This window comes from Drosophila obscura, unplaced genomic scaffold (assembly GCF_018151105.1).
Source record: "Drosophila obscura isolate BZ-5 IFL unplaced genomic scaffold, ASM1815110v1 contig_1, whole genome shotgun sequence".
Taxonomy (NCBI): Eukaryota; Metazoa; Arthropoda; class Insecta; order Diptera; family Drosophilidae; genus Drosophila; species Drosophila obscura.
In genome coordinates this window covers 10,805,608-10,827,535 of record NW_024542679.1, presented here as the reverse complement: position 1 = coordinate 10,827,535, position 21,928 = coordinate 10,805,608, and the positions used below count along the sequence as shown (strand labels likewise).

Below are 21,928 nucleotides of genomic sequence, written 5' to 3'. Positions count from 1 at the left end.
CAAAAATCTATTGAAAACAGCAAACAACACGCCTTAAAAATACTTCGTTGTAGTCGAAAGGGAGGGGGCAAAAATATTTCTACTGCACATGCGAGTCTCTTCGCGGGTCTTGAGAGACTCTTTGTGCTGGCCAGGTGGATGCCATGCCCCCGCTCTTGGCCCCGACCACTGGCCATGTTAATTATGCGCTTATCAGTTCATTACAGCAGTTGGAATTTCTCCTGAATCCAGCTGAAAAAACAGCTACTAGCACATATCCTCGATGTGGATAGATGGTCATACTCCAACTCCAACTCCAACTCCAACCCGTAATTACTCGGACACTCCACAAGCAAGATGTTGGCTGCTGCTCAAATTCCGATTGCGTTCTAATTTCGTGGCTCTCTCCCTCTTCAATTAATCAAAATTATATCTATCGGATGGCTAGCATCCCCGCAATACATCATGCATGGGGGATACTCTGGTACGATCACACATGTAATTACTCGATGCTTTGCACTCCACTTGGGGGAACAGCACCAGCAGCAACTACAACTGCAACGACTTTTTGCATACACTGAGAGAAAGAAGCAGTGTTATTAGACTACCAGTTTAACCAAAAGATATTGTTGATTGAATGTGGAGAGATTTACTTGTGCACAGGTGTAGTTTAGTTGAATTCGGGGGAATATAACCAAGTCCGAGTAAACCTTTTTTCTGCTTTAATAAAACAAAATAGATGGTAAAAAAAACTAGGAAATATACCCTTATATCCAATTAAACAGCAGCATCAAATCGTAATTACAAAATATGTATATTCTTGTGAGAAGTTTCATCTAGATAAAAACATAATTAATCATATTCCTAGCATGACTTCGAAAATCTTTATTTAGCCATCACTATTGCTTCCATTGTACAAGCGGAATGATAACCCTCGCAGCGATCGAAATATCCAACCGATATTTGCCACTTTTCCAACTTTCTCTGCAAGGCTCCTTTTTGGCCGTTTGGTGTCGATCGTTGGCCACTGCCACAAGTTGCGACTGGAGTGTGAAGTGCCTTGCCACATGCTCGTGTGGCCCGGGAGTGGCCGTGCCAGAGACACTCCCCCGTCCTCGATTACTTTTGACAATCTATAAAAAAATATTGATGCTAATACAAGTGTTCAGTTTCAATCGAGGGGAAGTGCATACACGGAAAGAACCAGTTGCAAAAACTTTACCCATTAGCTAGAATGGATCTGTGATCTCAGATATACATATATTGACAGGGTGGAATATATGAGTTTAACTCTTCTAAACAAGACTCTCCAAAGCGCGGGAACACTTTTGGATCTTTTCATATGAGGCGTATTACATACACCACTTGGATTGTTAGTTTGTAATGATATTCGTGGGATAAAATTATTCACAATGCATTTTTAATGCATTTTTTGATTGACTTATGGGTGTGCCATCGTCGCACATAAATATGCAACATTGAGGTTGCGTAAGCGTAGAAGAAAATAGCATACAAATGTCACCAGAAAAGGGGAAACAAAATGACGATTTTTCCGATTGCGTAATAACCCCAAGAAGCAAGTGAAAAAAGACCCAAAAAAAAGCCAAACAAAATTATGATGAATGCAACGAAAAATTGAATTTGAAATTGTATAGACAAAGAGCGTGAAAATAAAAAAGAAAATAAAATACTAAACATTGAACACTGAACACTGAAATAATGGCAACTTTCTAACATGGCAACATGCTGCATGGCTTTGAATGTTTCCTGCTGCCGCGTGTCCGTGTGTCCGTGTGTCCCATGGCTTTCCTTGAATTTCCTTTTTCTGTCCGGCACATTATCGCCCCGAAAAACTCACTTGACAGCCGCGTACCCCCGGCTACCTTCCACCCCGTGGTCCGCATCATTGTCATTGGAGTCGACGACTCCACGCGGGCACACCGACTGCATGCATTTCCCACTCAAGACAGCATTTCATAAAGTTTATTAAACTTTAACCAAATTGTTAAAGCGGCGATTTGCTGCTGCCCAAGCGGTGCCCCTGCCACCACCCTCCCAGACGCGACGGCCCATTCACTTTTAGTGCGGCGAGGGGGCCGCCGTTGCATGCTGCTGCTGCTGTAGGCGCCCCAAACGAGTCCATCAACTTTGGCCAAAACAAACGGCCACATTGGCCCGGTCCGGTTGGGTCTGGTCTGGTCTGGCAGAGGACTGGGCGGGGGCAGGCATTTTCTGTGAAGTGGCAGGCATTTTCCTTGAAACACACACTCCACACGAGGCCAGGCATTCGCAGTCGCATCTCTGCATCTGTCTCTGCCTTGCGAATCGCAAAATTAATTTTCATTTTGCATGAACTGTCAAAAAGTAAAATCTATCAAGCGACTACTTCCTTTCGAGGAAAACGCAACGGGAACGATGGCAAAAGGAAATGCAAAGAAAATTTAATGAGAATTATGCAACTAAAATGTGATAACTGGGGGGATAAATATAAGGAATTGGGACAATCTGAGACAATTTCTCAAGCTAAGAAATAGCTCATAAAAGCAGACTCTTTTCTTTGTTTAGTTTTAAATTAAATAGAGCTGAAGCATTGTATATTTCCGTGCATTTTTCTAATGAAATCATTGGGGAAATTAAAAGAAATGCAAAAATGAAAAGCGAAATGGCACGTGACAAAGGAAAATTGGCAACAAACAATCGGCACATTTGCATTCTTTGTGGCTTTCCCTTCTACTGGCTATCTCCCTTGCATTGTTTGTCCAACTTCGACATCGAATGATCTGCGCTTGTCAGCTGACAGCAAGTGCCTGTCACTGATCCTGTCAAATGGACAGAAAGCGTACAGACAAGAGAAATTTTGTGGATTGTTTTCTTTTTATTTTTGGATTAATACCAACCAAAATAAGCCAACATTTTAAAGAGAAATGGAATGCTGAGCTAAAATATGTTACCGTATATTATTTTGGGACATTAATTTATGGAAATGATTTGAGCTTTGTGTAGATTTCTTATCCAATGGCACCCTTCAAGGGTACACTGACGCCTCCAGTCACCTTTCACTTGCACTCGAAGTGGATTTATGCCTGCGTTCCCCAATGAATTTCCACATAAGAGCCAACAAGACCATAAAAACCACCATAACTGAAACTGTCAGTGAGCCTTTGACTTAATTAGGAAAATGAACAAGTGCATAGGTCCAGTTGCGGGCCAGACTGCAGGCAGCCAGCAGTCAACAGCCACCAGCCACAGCTATTGGCATTAACCACATTAACCGCATTTTTCCATCAGGCAGCGATATGTCACTACCACTTGACTGTACCGGTACCTGTACCTGTACCCCCACCCACTCGAGTTGTGGGTTTGCCTTTGGGTGCTCTGTTGTTTAGTTGTTTTTGTTGCATTCACATTGAAAGTTGTTTCGCTGCGACTTGAGGCTTGAGACTCTACGGCAATGGCTATGTGGCTATGTGGCTATTGGAATTGAAATTGTAAAACCTAAGCAGGGAATCGAACACGAACCAGCTAATGACACTTTGCAATGGCGGAGGGGGAAAAATACATTTAATTGATATTGAAATTCGTTAATTGTCCGTTGTACCTGTTTGCATTGAAGAAGCTCATAAAATTTCGCCATAAGAAGTCGGGAAGGTGTTTAATTAAATTTGTTTAATGAATATAATTTAACAGGAATGTGCAGGAAAATACAACTCAAAAGAAATCTCTGAATATCTGCATAAAGAGAATTACTTAAGATATAGCCCAACCCTATAATTCTATAATCCTTTGTCGCGCAGCTCTGGCAATCGTTAAATCACAATTATTTCGCTCAGCCCGCCAACAGTTTAAGTCCTCAGAAATCAAATGATCCGTGTAATTTGATTTTAATTTTTAAATATTTATTTATTACCTCATTCTGCGCCACATCTGCAGCCACTTGGTGGCCCGCGCAGAACAAGTTTTTCAGAGCTTCAATTGTTAAATCGAAAGAGTTATAGTACTCGTGGTGGTACTTCGTAGTGGTATGAAAAGAATGCGGCAATAATCGCCAGCAGGCCAATAAACATAATTGCTTTGGCAGCGCAGTACTTTTGCCAATCACTTCGTGGGCGTGTCGCTGTGGTTTCGATGGATATTTCTATAGAAAACTAATCTGAAGCTGCTGGAACTTTCATTAAAAAATGCCAAAATGTCTATGTCTGTGGACAATCGGTGGTGGCCACAATTTGATTATGGAAATGCAATTTCCAGCGGTTTCTTCATCAAATATTATATGTAATTTTCCTGCCCAACATGCGAAATTATAACACGCATGTCGGACCCCATTTTCGATAGTATCTTTCGTTTTCGAACTATCATTTATTTTTTGATACATTTTTGCATTCAGTTTCAAAGCAAAGTGGAACGAGTTTTGACCTCAAAACCAATTCAAATCGCGCGGGGCGAGGCAGGCAGACTGAAAAGTACATACAGCAAAAGCAAAAGTAAAAAAAAGTTCACACCTAAAAGGCTTTTGGCTGTGAAAAAAATAGAAAACACAACGATTTATTTGGGACGGCCAGCCACGAGAGACACGAGAGGCAATAGTCCAGTCCAGCATGCAGTTTGCAGGTGAATAGCCCAATCCCCAGCTAAGCTGGGAGCTCCATTCAGTTTGGTTTTTGGTTTCTGTTTCTGCCCAGACCCACTGGGAGTCCACACCCCCAGACGTAGACGGAGCCGCAGACGCAGACCCCTCCACACAAAATCGACTTTTGTGCCAATTTTCAATGCAAATCGCATTAAGGCAAATGTTGCAAACGGCAGCCAGCCAGCCAGCCTTTTCGGCCTTTTGCACACGCCACAGATACAATTTGTAACAAATTTCCTAATGACCAACAAAGCCGAGAGCACAACAAAGTGCCCGGGGCCATCGAGATCGGGCAAAATGGAATTGAAATGAAATATAATGTAATGAATGGTCAAGGGAGACATGGAGAAAAGGTAAAAGACTACACAACTAGTGCTCAAAATAACTATAACGAGCATATTTCCATTGTTATATTGATAGAGAAATCTGCAGGAATATATATAAAAAAATATAAGTGCATATACTCGTAGTAACAGAATTTACTACAAATAATATTGTGTGAATTTTCTTGGTTTTGTTTTTCCATAGCATTGAATCACACTCTCCATTGGTTTTGCCATTTAATTATCTGCCTGCAAAAGATAGTAACTCTTCCAGCACACTATCATTAGCTGATTAGTGTTGCACTTGTTTCATTTTTCACCATTTTGGCCCCCTCCATGCCACATATCATGGTTCGATTTAATTGCCTTTCAGTCTTATTAATCGGCTAATAAGCAAAGTGGCCGAGTCGCAGACAGGCCCCTGTACTATCGTATTGGCCAGATAGGACGGACGGACGGACGGAGAGCTCCGTGAAGCCGTTAATGCTGATTACGGTCCATTTGCGTTTGGCTGCACTTGCAGTGGCTTTCTGCGGGCCAGCCTATGGTCTGGTCGTTGGCTCTGCCTTGTTTATGCGGTGCTCGTAAACATTTTGCATGTCTCCTCCCATTGTTCACAGCTGCTTGGTCAAAATGATGCGAGTTTTGGCATAAACATCAAGTAAAAGTCATACTTCATTTAACGTTGGCAAAAAGAAAACTTTTGCTTGAGAATCATTTACGCTTTTGGGGAGTTTTTCGCATTAGGTTTTAGCTGAGATTTTAAGATGAGTTAACAGATGAGAAAGTTTTTATATTATCGTGATATAATTACCAGGGAAGTAGGGAATACTTTTACTACTACATTGTTCACACCATTTTTGCGCATTTATTCAGGGGAATAATAATGGAAAAAAGTTGCAGAATAAAATTTAATAAATAAAAATCTTTTGGTTAGGAAATTGGCACCGAAAATTTTATTTTATTTTATATTCAATCAGTATCAGTACTTTATTACATTTAATAGAAGATTAAATGTAAAAGTAAGAGAACAAATTAAAAATTAAGGGAAAAATATCATTACTTTTTATACTCGTCTGTATACAATTCTGGAAAAAACAGAAATTACAATAATAATTATTGGTATTGCGTTTTAGTTTGGGACTCTCTTGAAATATGATTGATCATTAATTTCTTTATTTTATTACCCTTTTTTTGCAGGTTTGTAACGTGTTCCATTTGTCATCTCGTACGCTGGAGGAGCTCTGATCTCTTATATAGTTCGTATAATATGTATCTCTGGATCTGCGCATTTCTATTTTTATACGAGACAGAGCTACAATTGTGTGCGTGCGTCTGTGTGTGTGCGTGGGTAGGAGGGAGGCCCACAAATCAAAAATGTTAATTACGCAGGTAGAAATCGCAAGTTCGGGCCTCGAATTGTCCCGTCCATTGACTGCCAATCAACGTGACTCTTTGGCTAATGGAAATTTGGAATTTTGGCTAGAGATTTATGGCAATGGCCACAACGCAGACGCTCTTTCAAGTTCAATGCAATGGGAAATTTTCGATTAACTGAAAAAAAGTAGACGAGAGAAAAAATAGAAATTGGCCACTTGAAAGCCATCCACCGCCGCCGCTCAGTCAATTGACAGAGGAAGCAGACGGAATGGCCGGCCAAGATACAAAGATACGCAGATACAGATACTGGGATGGATACACAAAAAGACGGAGATGGAGTAGGGGGACAGACAGGCAGACAGACAGACAGACAGACAGACAGAGACAGTCTTGTCAACCAACCTACGCTCTCTGTGCACTTGACCGGCTAATGGCTTTTTTGCGTTTCATTGAAGAGATCTCATACACACGAGAGCTCCCCATCCATCCCCATCCCCATCCCTGTCCGTATCTGTGTGTCTTTTTTTTCTTTTCACAATTTGGCGGCAGCTCGTTGAAAGTGAAATGTGTGAAAATGGCTAATTAAATGGCCGGACAGACAGCTTCACAGCTACATCTCCATCTCCATCTCCATCTGTGGCGGCTCTCCCTCTGGCCCTCTGTCCAGCTGGCAACTTCTTTTTGGATAATTCGATTTCCTTAGCCACACGTCTCACGCCTGCAATTTCACCTTCCCATCCTCCACAGCCCTGGCTAATTATGAAATTTCAGTTGTTCCGAAAGTACTTTCATCTCAGAGCTCACAGATCTCTGTGTGTGCCTCTGAGCGGTTCGTATGGAGCAAGTCATTTCCGTCAGTTTATTGAGTGATTTTAACGAGTGTGCCGATCCCCGAAATAAAAAAAAAACAACTTGTACCGAACCATTTGTACATTTGTTTTACTCATGTTTGTTTCACTTTTTTCTGTTGTGGTTTTTGGTTTTTGGGTTCTAGCCTCGGATCAACGATCAACCAAAAAGTTAAATGCTCAGCACGTAGCGGCAATTACGCCTCGCGTTCGTTGCTTAAGTCTTTTGTTTTACGACTAATTCAAGCCCCCCGAAATGTAATGACCAGAGCCATAATTGTTGGAATATATGTATGTACGTATGGTTTTGATTTAATGTCTTGTCCATTTGGTACAGAAACCTAGTTTTTTTATTTGGCTTTTATTAGGGGAAAGGGGAGATATATGTATAAGTACTCGCAAGAGTACGCAGAGCGAAGCAAATGTTAGGAAACTTGAGAAAGAAAGGCTAGCTTCAGGGCTTCAAAGTTTCAGTTGGCTTGTTTACTATTTTTATGATTTTTTAGATATATTTTAAAAATATTTTGGCGCCCATTTAATGTTGATTTAAAGATGTTGTTCAATAATCTCTTGTATAATGTTTGAAGTTTGAACTCCATAGTATTTGAACTCGCAATTCTTATGAAACTATCGTGTTGGACGAATGATCTGATTACAATTCTCTTGTTCGATATTTCTATTGGAACAATATAGTCCCCATAATCTATGCAAATCTCTTGGACAAAACCCCAAACGTGAACTCCGTTCGGAACCGTTGAACCTTTTAATAGAAATCTGAAACTTTGAAACTCTGATTGTGTTCCTCCCCACCCAAAAAGGAAATGACAGATTGGCAATCAAGCGATTGGGAAGGGAGAAATTTACTGAATAAGAAATGCTAATTTTTTTTGGCTTAAATAATTAATTCTGTAACTGGTTTTCGTTGTTGTAGTGGAATTTGAATGCAAAATAAAAAACAGAAACAGAAACAAAAACACAAGCAAGTTCTAGCATAAATTGTAAACAGGTTTCAAGCGAATCAAAACTGTGTCAGATCTTCAAGAATGCGCCAAAGAATTACACAAAATATTTCGAATTGCAAAATCTGGCAGTGGTGGTGGTGTGGTGGTGGCGCATTTGTCTCGAATGGCAATATCAGACATTTTCGAAAAACTAATTGGGCCTCCGACTGCATAAATAAACCTCGCAGCGAAGCGGGTCTCAAAGCGAAGTTCGTTGACTTGCCATCTAATGCGATTTCATGGTCCGAAGTTTATAACTGTGGCCGCTTTTTCCCCTAAAACGATTAACGAACGAGAGAACATTCGAACATCAGCATCAGGAGGCGACTTTGCCATTGGGAAAGTTTTGATGTGAAAGGGCGGCAGAATATTACACGTTGAAGAGGGAAGTTTCTCTGGGATGATTGGGAAATTAAGAGGGAAAAAGAGACATTTGGCTGAAAAAGGGTGATGAATGCCACAATAAATAAATAAACATATCCCCGAATGATCTATACAAAATGTAATGGGTATTCGATTAGTTCATTCCTCCAGCAAAAAAGGCAATTCCATAAAACTTGTACACAAGCGAGTATGAATCCCATTGAGAAGAATCTTTGGCTGTTTGATTAAAACCTTGACTTCCATGAACTTTGCCTGTCACATACGTGAAATATGCGAATAAATTCCCCCATTCCAAAGTATATGCTTAGCAAAGCAAATAAATCGCTTTGACATGCGATATACGAGTGTAAAAAAATTTATTTTTGGGATTGCTGCTGCTAAATATTCACCGGGGGAGGGATTATATATATAATATAATTTATAAGAATAATTCCATTGAGTGCGGCAATCTGTTGATATTTATTCAAGTAATAAGCGTACAAAAAATACCTTGGATTGCCAATACAGAGATCGGCGATAAAACTCTGGAGGCTTCGAGGCTGTGGAGTTTCAGTTGAGAGTCTAAGGCGTACCACCTCGAAAGTTTCTAATGGAATGAGTAAACTTACTCAACGAGTGGAAAACAGACAAGACCTACAGTCAGACACATTGAATAGTATTGCAACTTTGCAGCTGGGGAGATACTTGTGCGAGTACTTGCGCTGCTTTGTTCTCATTCGACTGGAGTTTGATCTTTGTTATTTTGGCTTGTTATGGCATTTGCTTTGTGGTTGAGGTCTCAGTGGCTGCGGTTGAGGTTTCAGTCGCTCTGGTTGCTGGTTGCTTGTTGCTGTGGTTGCAATGCTGAAAATAAAAGTGAGCGCCGTCTACCATGTGTGTTTGTGTTTGTGTGTGTGTGTGTGTATCTGACAGATATTCAATCTTCATCTTCACCATCAAACCGTTCGTCAAACGTGTTTTATTGTACGCGAAACTGCGCTATTTTCTGCGTCGCATCTCGTCTCGTTTTCTCTGTACCAAGTGGGTTCGGTTCGGTTCGGTTCAGTTCTGATCTCTCTCTGGCCGTATTTATGCCCCTGCCTGACTAATATTTCTTTCGCTCTCGCTGTACTTGCGCTGCCACATGGCGGCGTGTCTCTGAGTCTGGCTTGGGCCTGGTCACGACATCTGAACAACAAGCGGCCGCCATACCCGCAACGACGACGACGACGACGACAGCTCAAGGTCGCATTCCTTGCGCCTGACGCAGTCGCTCAGCAATTTGTTTTAGTTTGATATTTTCCTCAACCTCTCCATGTCCCATGTCCGTATCTCAGTTCTACCAGGTGTATCTGTATCTTTGTGTATCTTCTTCCATGTGGATGGAATGAATGATCGCTGTGGGGGCGGACAAATGAGCTTTGGGTTTTGGCTACCGAAACACGACCACGATAACCGCCTCTGCCAAGTGCCACAGAGTCAATCAACTCTTTGATGGAATTTTTTTAAAGATTTTGGAAATACCTAACTTCAGTCTGGTCATTGAAATACTTTGACTAAATATTCAGGAAATGAATAGCGCTGGAAACTGGCTGGAAAAGTGCGCATTGCTTAACCAATTTATGGAAATTTCGACTATTAAATCAAGACACAGAATATTGAATGTGTAATTCAATTTCTAACATTTTAACCGCTAAGCAACAACTTATTTAATGAGTTTCCCTTGGTTTGAAAATACCTCAGAAAGAATTTCCATGTTCCTTTCTTCCGTTTATTTATCCCAAGAATTGTTCACCGTTTTTCCCATTTCTTGTGCCACTCCCAACCACTGCAAGTGGCATCCGCAGTTCCTGTTCATAGATGCGTTCCCGAAGTCAGACATTGCCATTAACGCTCCCAGAGAAACGTTCGTGCAGTCGGCGCTTTTAGATGCCATCTACAACTAATTTATGATGGGTAGAGCTGCTGCTTCTATAAACAGGAGATGCCGATGCCCCTGCCTCGCCAGATGAAGTCACGACCAAGTCCGCCTGGGAGAGAGTGGAAGTGGGGGGCAGTGGGAGTGGGAGTGGCTGGGTGTGTCCGATGAGCAGCCACAAGCCACAAGTGCTCTCAGTGGGTTAATGGAACAGCACTGTGAAGATCTGCCACCCATCAGCTCGCCCGCTTTTTCCCATTAGGGAAAAGTGTGGACTGGCAAGGCAAATCAATTGAGCGAACTGGGACCAGGCCATGGCTTAGGAGACCTTCGGTTCAGGGCGCAAATATGTGGGCTCTCTTACCGCTATGGGGCTGATCTTTTAATGGCATGCATATGGCATATGGCATACGGCATACGGCATACGGCATGTCGGATGTCGGTCGAGATATCTGTCCGTTCAGCTGTCAGTCAGTCGTCAGTCGACAGCATCTCTTGTGCGTTCGTCTTTGGTGCGGTTCGACAGCCCCCAGTTCGACAGACAGGGGGAGAGAGAAGTGACTTAAACTTTTACTTTCACTGCCAATTTGAATGAACGAGCAGCAGCGGCCTCGTCGTCCCTCAATTTGCATGGTAAACCCCTTGGATGTTGGCTGGAATGGGAGGGATCCCAACAATGTTATTGTGTGTGTTTTTTTCTGTGCTGTGTCTAAGATTCATTTGAAAATGTATCTGGCGGCAATTTAGCGCGAAGATACGACTACAAGTACTACAAGATGTATGTATATGTATCTGTATCTCCTCTCCGCTCCATTGTCTATGGTCTTTAGTTTAATTTCATTTTCACAACAACAGCCACACACACACACACACACACACACACACACGTGTACACACATGTGCTGCAATTTGATCGTCACGTCGAGATTGCAGCCCGCCACAGCACACAGCACACAGCGGCAGGCAGCAGCAGGCAGCCAATGTTAATGATGAGCATTTGATAATAGTACTAGCTATGGCTCTGGCTCTGCCGCTGGCACTTCCTCCCAACCCACCCAACCCCATCTATAGCTCCAACTTCGAGCTTCATCTTCATCTCACTGATGTAGCATTAACTGGTGTTGGACATGCTGCTCGCAAAAGCTGTTTACCCGATTATTTGCATGTACATCTCGAGTGGCAGGAAAATTATCGTTGACTGCGCGTCTCGTCTCTGCTCTGCTCTGCCATTCGGCGAAAGTTTTGCCAAAAAGATCGAAACCAATTCACCAAAAGGGAGGATGCACCATAGATGGATGGGCCATGGCGGATGGATTGATGGGGTATTTAGTTGGGGGATTTAAAGAGAGATATGTACATGCATATATACCCAAGGAGATCTTGGGTAGTAGAGTCAGAGCTTCTAGGGTATAAAAAGCTTCCAATTCGAATTATATTTCAAGAATAGTTTGCAAACCTTACAGATAGATATTCAATGATATCTCTCGATAATAGTGCCCACTTGCTTCCCCCCTTTGTTTTTGCATCCATTGTTTGGCTCATAGTATCTGCCACTCACTCCGATCTCCGATCTCAGATCTCAGATCCCAGATCTGCTGCAGATTGTTGACTTTTACCAACTTAATTGTGGAATCGAGGGTGTCACAATCCATTCAACTGGAATTCTATTACTCCGCCAGCTACCATTGAACCCGCGCGGAGCCACGAACAACATTCAATATGTCAGCACTCTTTGCCCTCAAGCGACTTTCGGATCTGGAGGGTCTTTCAACTGGAGAGTGGGAAAGAGAGGGCGGGGTGGAGACGTGCCACAGCGATTACGTAGGCACACGCGTCTTCCAAATAGAAATTTCCAACATAAACAGAGCTGAATGGAAACTAAATGAAATGATACGAAAATACCACACAAACGAAAAGAAACAAAACGAAATGAAATGAAACGAAACGAACGCATTCAAATCTTACGAAATCATCGTCGTCGTTGATGTGTCGCATCTCAATATTTAAGCAGATGCAAGATAAACACACTCCGAGATAGGCATAGGCCCCCCCGTTCCAGTGAGAGTGGAAAAAAAGAAAGAAAGTTGGCCCTACTATTTTCTATCTTTACTTTGCTTTGGCTACGTGCTGGCGCTGACACGCCCCACAGCTTCGCTTAGAATCAAAAGACTTGGGCAATGAACCTGCAGCTGCTGCTGCTTTTCTGCTGCTTTTGCTGCTGCTGCATTCCTGAGGTTCCACCGGCAACCAAGGTTAGCAGCGTCATTGCTGCGGTCAGGTCCGAAACCCGATATCATATCTTAGTGTGGGCCTCCACGTCTACATCTACGTCTACGTGAGTGGACGGCACTTTAATTGCGCCTCTGCTGTGCGAGAATCTATGCAAAAACAACGTTTGTCTATTAAGAACAAGGCTAACATCAGCAGTCGGCCAACATGGCTTAACCCAACACAAATTAACCTAAGCAAACCAAATCGAATGCAATGCAATATCGTAAACTGCATAAAGCTTAACATAAACAGAACTGATATCAAACAGAAATATTCATAATAGTTTCAGAGATAATTTAAATGCAATTTGAGTGAATACACGGTCCCACATTTATTTGATCGAATTAGATATATTTCACTCACAATTAAGAGTTTATTCTTTTCGCCAATAACCGCCAGAGAGCCGCTACAATTATTTCTCAGAATAAGCTCTCCATATTCTCAGCAATCATTCTATAACAATCGTTACAAGATGACTGAATTATTATAAATTAATAGCTGCCCTTTGTGGGTTCTACTGTTTTATTTCTTTGGTAGTACACGTGGGCCAAGAGTTCCATCTATTGGACCTGTCACACGTAGACTTGGAGAATCCTAGAAATCGGAGCAGCTATGATTGATTTGCTTTCTACCAAGAAATAAACCAAACTGCTCAACCCATTGAAGCTTTCTTTGCATTCTAGCACTTTTTTCAGTTGTTTGCATATTTTGTTGTATGAAAAATCCAAAATCAAATTGAGATTCCAATCAAAAGTTCGATCTGCGTCATGCCATATACATACTACTCGTAAACTTGATATTCAAAGTAAATTTTCAATTTCTACGCGCATAGATATTTCCATAAATAAACCGCATAAATCAGAGCTCTACACAGCGACTGACAGCCGCTCTACGGCGATTCGGCTCATTAGTAATCAAAAGTTGTGCAGCGCCAGAGACAGGCGGCCACTTGGAGCCACTTGGAGCCACTTCACCACTGAATTCTCGACTTGTGCACAAATTGTTGCACAAGTCCCGGAGCGATTCGTGGGCTGCCTGACTGCCTGGACTGGACTCGACTGGACTACTGGACTGGACTGTAGTGATGTCGCCAACGCATCGACCTGGCCATCGTATCCAGACGGGAGTCCAAGTCCAAGTGGGGGGGACCACCGAACGAACACACACAGAACCCCTGTTAGCCTGTTTACTTTGTCTTAATGGCCATTTGCCTGCTCTGCTGCTCTGCCGCTGCTGCTGCTCGCGCGGCAATTTAAATATTTTAGCCATTTCGTTGTCGGTCCGGCCAGAGCCACTCGAGTCGAGTCGAGTCGAGTGTCGCCGCTGCTTGTAGGGGGAAAATATCTTCAAAAATTTCTACTCTTTTGCGTTTCTGCATCTCTCAGCGCTGTGGCATTTTCGGAGACCTGTCCGAGCATAGGGTTTATGGTAATTGGCTTGGGCCAACATACTTTTACAGAAATAATAATGGCCATAAAAAGAGGCTAATGCTTGTACAAGATTTGAGGACATTTCACCATCATTTAATGGGCACCAAGTGCTACGATAAATATGAAAAAGAATCCTTAGTTAATTTTCCGTTAATAGTTTCAGAACTTTGCTCAAGTTCCTTTATTGTTTGGGGACTTCTTGACCTTGATTTTGGTGCCAGCCACCGAGGACTTCTTGCGGCCATTCAGTTTGGTCTTGTTCGCGATCATGGCCACGGGCTTGGGCTTCACTACCCTCGCCTCCACCCTGATGTACAGATCGTAGTTGAAGTCCCCACACGACTTGCCTGAAAGCAGAGTTATATAGGTTGAAATAATTTGTAGCCCACAAAAGTAGAGCCCAATCTGTTACCGCAGCACATTTCCTCGCCGCAGGACTCGCAGGTCATCAGACGGGTCTCCACAATGCCCGACTTGTTCTTGATCTTCTTCACGCAACTGTTCAGAGCGAACTCCCGCCGGTCCCGGGCCTCGGTCTTCAGCTCCAGCTTGCCCATCTCCACCATGCGGCTGAAATACTCCTCCTCCTGCTTGTTCTTGGGCCGCAGCGTGGTGAGCATCTTCCAGTCGATGGGCACGGCACAGAGCTCCATGAGCACCACATCCTTCATTTCGGTGGGCACGGGATCCGCATAGGTGTAGAGGGGCTCCCGCACACCATTCGATTTGAGCAGCTTGCGCATCTCCTTCTTGGGCATCTTGAAGGCGTAGTCCTTGTCCCGGAGCTTGATCTCCTCGGCGCGCACCTTCATGGGACGCATCTTGTAGTCGGGCACCTTCTCGAACAGCCGCTTGAACTCCTCAATCGTTTGGATGTTACTCCGACTCAGGTCCAGTACGGGCACAACCGTCTTTTTCTTGGCCAGCAAATCGTCCAGCTTACTCATTTTTAAATAAAGTTAACTACGCGTAAAGGAAAGTCGCAAGAAAATCCACGGCGAATATATCGACCAAGCAACGAGGCGGCAGTTGTCAGGGTAACAGAACGCGCTTTGAGCTTTTCCTTATAGTAAATAGTATATGTGTGTATATTCTATGCCAGAGAATACTCAATCTTATTTTGATTCTCTCTCTTTTCAGATTCACCAAATAGCCGAATCACGTGTAACACGGTGGAAACTGATGATAACAGGCCGTGCAAACATTGTACAAAAGCGGCCAAAAAGCGGCAACAAGACTCAAAGAGCGCACGCTCGAAACCCGTCCAGAAGTCAACAGTTGGCCAGACGCCGCAACAGCAACACACACTTTGTTGGCCCGCTTGGCGCTTGCTGCTGCCTGGCATTTCATTTCATTTCGTTTAGCTGGTTCGCGGCGGCATTACGTGTTTTCGATTTGAGCTCTGGGACGGTCTACCCGCCAAAAAGAAAGTCACGACACGACAGTTCGCCCGGCTGTCTGCGGCAGAAACGAGATTTCCAAGATTCTCTGCAACGAAAGTCAAAGTTACAAGTTTACTCCAAATTCGAGTTTGGGTTTCAGTTTGAGTTTGGGTTCGAGTTGGAGTTGCCCCGGTTCAACGTCTTTCCACTTTTGGGTCGGCAGCACCGTCGCTCCGTCCTCACTGTGCCACATTTTGGAAAGTGAAAATTGAGTGCAGCCCGTGTCCGAATCTGAATCTGAATCCGAGGCTATCCCACCTTTTGGGGCGCTGCAGTTGAAAGTGAATTCGAGTTGCAAGTGATTTTCGGGCCTTTGTTTTTTTTGTATTTGTTTGAAGCCGCCACCTTCGGCTCGATCCCATCAGTAGCCCCAGTTATTTAGCTACTTGGAGATACTGCCACTGCCACAGCCACAGCCACTTCACGTCTCATTCGTTGATCGATAGGAACCGGCATTGCAGCCCAGCAACAATGGAGGCCGAAGAAGTTACAAAACTTGTCGATGGCGTTTATAGGGTAAGTTTATTTTCATCTGTGCCACGAATTAGTTTAAGCTGTGATCATACAGGAACCAAAATACCACTAAGACTAGGGATCAGAGAACAGGGATAGAGCTAGCGGTGATGAAACACATAAAGGGAGTGACAGAGAGGCCGGTAGATAAGGAAAGGTTATTCCAAATGTTCTGTAATTGGATAATCTACCTAAAAATAATTAGGAATAATTCACAGAATTGTTGTTACTTGTTCATTCAGCTTGAAATACTTCTTACACTCAAACCCCCCTCAGAATCTGCCACTACTTTAATTTAAAATTTCCAAACTAATATCTAACAATTTTCATAGGACTTTTAGCTCTTTCCTTGGACGCTCTCATTAGTTCGGGTGGCAATTATATTACGTTCGAAGGTTAAGCTACAAATTTCTTACATAACCCCTGGCTGGCGGACAGCCAAATGATCTAACGGGTAGCTGTTGCATGAAGGCCATTTCTATTAGCCATTTGCCACCAATTTACTGTTACGCTCATAACGATGTTTACCCTTTTGGAAAACAATTTATAACGATAAACGTTTTCTTTGTAAACTAATTTAATCACCACACGCGATCTCCACGAACGAAAGCCGCAAAAACTTAATCGACAAAAATGGCTGGCCTGGCATACCAAATTCCGTACCCTTAAAAGTTCACAAAGAAATCGCTGCCCAGCTGATGGAGGTTATCGATTTTAATTGCCTTCGACTTATGTTTATGGCTTGTACTGTACTTACACTTCCATAAATATGTGCATATGTGTTGAAATTTTACGACTTTTGAATGGGGGTGAGAAGTTTGGTGGGAATGGATGTCGGGTATCGCCTACTGCAGTGTGATGATATATGTTTGGTGATGACTTTTCATGGCAATATCTAAATGGTTGCCATTTAAAAATATAGTAAAAATCTGTAGAAAACATATTAGAACAGCTTTGATTTATGTATGCCTTCGACTCACTTTATTTTCTGTCTAAAAATTGTTTTTGGTAGCAAACATAATCTAAAATGCAAAGTACCCTCAGGAAAAGACCATATTAATATAATAACAAGAAACCCGAAAATATTTTAAGCTTCAAAATGGCCAAAAGACATTTGAAAGTGAATTTCTTGTGGGCCCTGTTGGCTGTTTGGCTGCCGTGTAAATTCATATCCAAATTTGGTCACGACAGTCGCCTTGGCTGTGCCGTTGTTTTTTTGGCATACTTTTCTGTCCATATGATACGTATCGTATCGTACATTTGGAACCAATCCAATCCAAACCGATCCGATCCGAACAAACAAGTTCAATTGGGGATTTGATTTGTTTGTTTGCGTGCGACCCAACGCGCGCCCCAGCGCCCCCACTCGAGTGACGACAGCAGCAGCCAGAGAGGGAGAAAAAAAGCAGAGGCACAGGCAGAGAAAAAGAGAGAGGAAGACAACATCGACTCCGCCTTGGGAGTTTGGCAAGTTTCGGTGTTGTTGCATCTGCCTGGGGCACGGCACAGGGGCCACGTTGTGGCAAAGGCATTGCACATTTTTCGCGCATCCATTTCATTATGTAACTTGTAGTTTTTCTTTGGCAAACTTGCTGCTGCTGCTTTGTGGTCTTGCTGTTTTGCCAAGCAGCTGGAAAATTGCGGAAATTTTGTTTTCGGGTTGCTTTCCTGCCGCGTCGCACGTTGCACATGGCTGCATTTTCTCGGCCGCCATTTGCATTTGCATTTTGCCCGCTGCGCGCTGGTGTTTTTCTTTCCATATTTTTGAACACTGTTATTGTTTATTTGTGACAGTCGCAGGCGAAGAAAATCGAATAAATATGTGGACTGTGGCGCGGACCCATTTAATTAGTGGGTTGCGCCACTCGACAAACGAAAGACTCAGGAAACGAACTTGCACCGCGACGCGCGCGACTTGTGCGGAATCTGAATTGCCGAGAGAGCAGCATCAATCAACATCCAAGTGAAGTGACTTCCTCCAACATCTACCTCTACATCTACATGATTATGACTTAATTCCGAGTGATTTATTCGCAATTGTCTGCTGTCGCTCCAACCATCCGTCCGGTCCGTCCATCGATCTACTATAACATTATATAGCGATGGTTTTTCATATATCATATTATCATTTATTTATTTAATAGATTGTCTGGTCTGGCATTTGCGTCTTTCGGTATGGGAACTGTGTCTGTATGAATTCACTTCTGGGTTTGGCCCCTCGCAGTTCTTAAACGGGTTTTAATTAATGCGATATCTCATTGGGTTTGGATTTTCTATTCCATTCTAAGCTCATATGCTGCCCGTTTACTGGCATATCTGGCATTTGCAGTGGAGCTTGGGCCTTTCTAAAAAATTCGTACACTCAACGGTCACCTCGAAATGCGGGCCTGCAAATGAGACTGCGAAATGCGCAGATTTACCTAATTAATGGGATTATATTTTATCTGGGTTTAAGATAGCTCTCTTCAAAGGAGAACGAGAGCTCCTTTGCCACAAACAACTGAATATAACTTGTAAATAAAAAATGCTTATATAAATCACATTTGTAAACCTTTTTCATAATTTTACTGAAAGATTTATTGCAATTTAAAAAATTGTACGCTCATAAATCTTTTACTACGCTTCAAGATAAATCTCAAGTTGCAAACAAGTAAATTATGTGAAGAGATGTACGGAACCCTTGATTTTATTACAAAATTTTCTTTAGCTTTCACTTTTTTATTTTTATTTTGCAAGTACAAGTTTCAAGGGGACTTAAGAAGAAGTGGAATATGGAGGAATATTTCCGTATAAATTAAATGAATAGAGGAATGAATCAACCTCCCATGATGGGAACTCCTCAAAATGTAGAATATTTCATGTAATTCATTATATGAGTGTTTTCCCACAAAACTATCTAGCTATCTTCTACTGAATGCCACACCACATTCATACTCGTTTATCAAGCATCAGATAGCCATTCGTTTGCCTGAGTGAATATATTTTTTTGAGTGCTGCAAACCGCAGGCAAGTTGTGCCGTCAAATCGATGTTCAGAAACGCATTTCATTCAAACAGCTGCCATGCCATGCAATGCCATGCGGTGGCGATGAATGACTCCGAATTGTTTGTCATTCGCTTAGATTTATGGCACATTCTCCGGCACATAAATCGAAGCTGAAGCCTGGGGCCTAAAGCCGGGAGCAGCCGGCCGCCAGTGATCAGATCGGAGTGACGTTCAGGTGACCACACAAGGGCCAACCTGCCTGGAGGCGCGGAAGGAGGCGAAGCCCCGCAACAGCAGGCACCCAGCACTCTGTGGGATGGGATGGGACGGAGGTGTCTGTAGTGTGCTGAAACTGCAACAAAAAAAAATCAACTAGGGAAGGAGACAGTGAACGAGAGGGACAAGCAATGAAAATAAATTAAAATTGCAGCCACTGACGACGACGACAGCGACGGTGCCTAATGCCAGGGTATTTGGGTCTGGGGACTGAACACTGGAGCTGGGAACACAGGCACTGAGAGTGCGGACAGCGGACAGCGGACAGTACCCATGATTGCCATGTCTGAGGCATTTCTAAGGCTGCTGCCGCTGCTGCATTAGAGAGGCCGCATCGTGGAACGATGTCACATCGCCTGGGTTGGCGCTGTCGCTGGCCCCTCCAGAGGAATGGGAATGTAAAAGGGGTAACAGAGCTCGGATGTGTGCCTCTGGCACCGGCATGGGTATGACCATGGCAAATGGAACTGGGTTAACGTCCGACTCGGCCGAGAGAAGCCCTACCAATCAGACTTTGAATCGTTTTGCTTATACCCTCACCGACTGGAGGATGTTGGCTGTTCTTAGGTACAACAAAAAAAAGAGAAGATTCAAGATAATACAATTTCTTTGGGGTTCCAAGATTGCGCTCTAGGATATGCAGAGCTTACTGCATTGCTATAATTCATTCTTTAGGCTCCTTTGTACTTGAACATTGCTCCTTCCAAAATGCTTCCCCCTTTTCGTTTTAATGCCCAAGGACATTTGGTCTTCGCCGTTGCCCCTGGCCGTAATATAATATTATTGCAGCTTATCCCGAAGGCCTGGGAAAAGTCACGCAACCGAGAATTACGTCGCGTTTAGCATTTTTCACGCACTTTGCGCTCATCATCTGTCGCGGGGCGAGGAGTTTTTGCCCAGTGGGGGGGCTAATGGTGGGACCACAGCCACTCCTCTGCTGTGTGCCACCACACTGTGCCACTCCTCTCCGCCACTAGCTGTGTGGGCGTGACTGGTTGCGGCTTGACGCCTTCGTTGAAGTTTTGTCAACAGTTGGGGTTTTTGTTGTTATTGGAACTTGTTGTCGTTGCTGTTGTTGTCGTTGTTGTTGCTGTTGGAATACCTGTTGCGTGTTGCTTTTTGCATTTGTTTTCTTCTAATTGGCATAATTGCGGCTTACGGTTGTTGCTCGTTTCCATACCCTTTTCGAGGGCATTACGACTCGGCCCAATTGTTTGCCAATGCAACATAAAGGAAGCATTTAGTTGCAAATAATACATGTATGTACAGCCTTGATCAGCATAAACATAATATAAGTATTTAGCAACGTATTGGAGTGCTTGCTGGTGCTGCTGCTGCTGCTACTCAGTTCCTTAGCCCAATGTTGATGGGTAGAAATCGCTTCATACCAGCATCGACTGAGCTGTAAATATAGGAGGAACACACAAAGTCCAGGGTACAATATACCATACGATACGATTGCTGTAAGTGTACCCAAAGCTGCGGTATCTGCAGAAACTATTCCTTATTGTTGTTGCTGGTTGTTGTGTGTTGTTGTTGCTGGTGATGTTGTTTTGTGGCTGCATTCTCGCATGCCTCTGAGGTGGGTGTGTCGCTTGCTGGCGTCGCTGAATTATGGCCTAACCTGAATGTGGCTCTCCTTCGCTTAGCCCCGCACCCTTTCTGCCCTTCCACTATTACGCCTGAGAGACAGGGTGGGGGGGTTAGTAGCTCTGTTTTAATTAAAAAAATTACACACATACGCGGCGCCCACTGCCTGGCGATTTATGTTAAGCGACGATTAGAGACAAAGCCACCCCACTCTCGGGTCGGGTCTTGGCTTAGATTCAGACCACTGAGTGGAGGCAGTGGGCAATGGGAAATGGGCAATGGACTACCTCAATTAATTTTGGGTTAAGTGCGGCTGTTGTTGCTTGGTGAGCTTTAGATTTGCTGGCGTGATAAGCGGTTGCGTCAGCAAGTCGCATTTCTAATTGCCCCCCGGGACCTGGGGGGAATGGGTGTTGGTCGTACAAGGCGGGGAAAAGATACGACTATCTGGTTAATTGCCGAATCGAACGACCAGGAATTTGTTAAACAGTTGCGCGAACAGATAAGATCACAGAGAAAACGGTACAACATGCTTCGTAGCGTAGGGGGAACACTCCTTAGACAGAGGTAGAGGCTCAAAGAAGTCAAATATCGCGCTAGGCGAGGGCTATAGTCGGTGCTGTAGAGTCCCCTTGCAGTTCTAACAGATACTATCTAATGGATCTGTACGATAAACCTACCTTTCCATTCCTAAACGTCTTCAAATATTCACTCCAATTGAATTTATTCCATTTTGCGGCTAAACGTTTACTCAACAGTACTCGTATTTGTTTATCCCCAGCGGAATCTGTTAGTGTTTTCATTGCTATCATTAGATCAAGGGTATAATCAATTCACAGATCCCATGGTGAATCCCAGTGGTTGGATATTATGATAGCTTCAGTGGGCCAAACTTTGATTGCAGCAACCGCAAATGAGCAGCAAACAATTAACTTTGATAAACCCATAACTGCTGATCCCCCCCAGAGGTATATGGCCAAAG

At 43.4% G+C, this 21,928-nt stretch overlaps 2 protein-coding genes across 5 annotated transcripts in view; one reads left to right on the top strand and one right to left on the bottom strand.

The window, feature by feature from the left end:
* LOC111071334 (brain-specific angiogenesis inhibitor 1-associated protein 2) overlaps positions 1–21,928 on the top strand; it is a 31,519-nt gene that overhangs the window by 1,574 nt on the left and 8,017 nt on the right. For 3 of the 4 annotated variants that reach the window (XM_022362616.2, XM_022362617.2, XM_022362614.2), the window contains exon 2: positions 15,281–16,098. In XM_022362616.2, coding sequence (XP_022218308.2) covers positions 16,054–16,098 — 45 coding nt within the window. In that variant the 5' untranslated portion in view covers positions 15,281–16,053. Of the gene's footprint in view, positions 1–6,129; positions 6,189–15,280; positions 16,099–21,928 lie in introns of all 4 variants that reach the window. The other variant, XM_022362615.2, reaches the window with a different exon arrangement.
* On the bottom strand, positions 14,273–15,260 carry LOC111071339. The gene is made up of 2 exons (XM_022362624.2): positions 14,553–15,260; positions 14,273–14,487 (listed from the first exon to the last, which is right to left on the bottom strand). The coding sequence occupies exons 1-2, from the start codon at positions 15,085–15,087 to the stop codon at positions 14,312–14,314; spliced, it is 711 nt and encodes a 236-aa protein (XP_022218316.1). The 5' UTR covers positions 15,088–15,260; the 3' UTR covers positions 14,273–14,311.

Bases quoted from the DNA above. Each gene is read 5' to 3' on its own strand.
- LOC111071339 (XM_022362624.2), bottom strand. From the start codon at position 15,087: ATGAGTAAGCTGGACGATTTGCTGGCCAAGAAAAAGACGGTTGTGCCC. The intron at 14,488-14,552 runs GTAACAGATTGG...CTCTGCTTTCAG, and splicing joins CGGCGAGGAAATGTGCTGCG to GCAAGTCGTGTGGGGACTTC.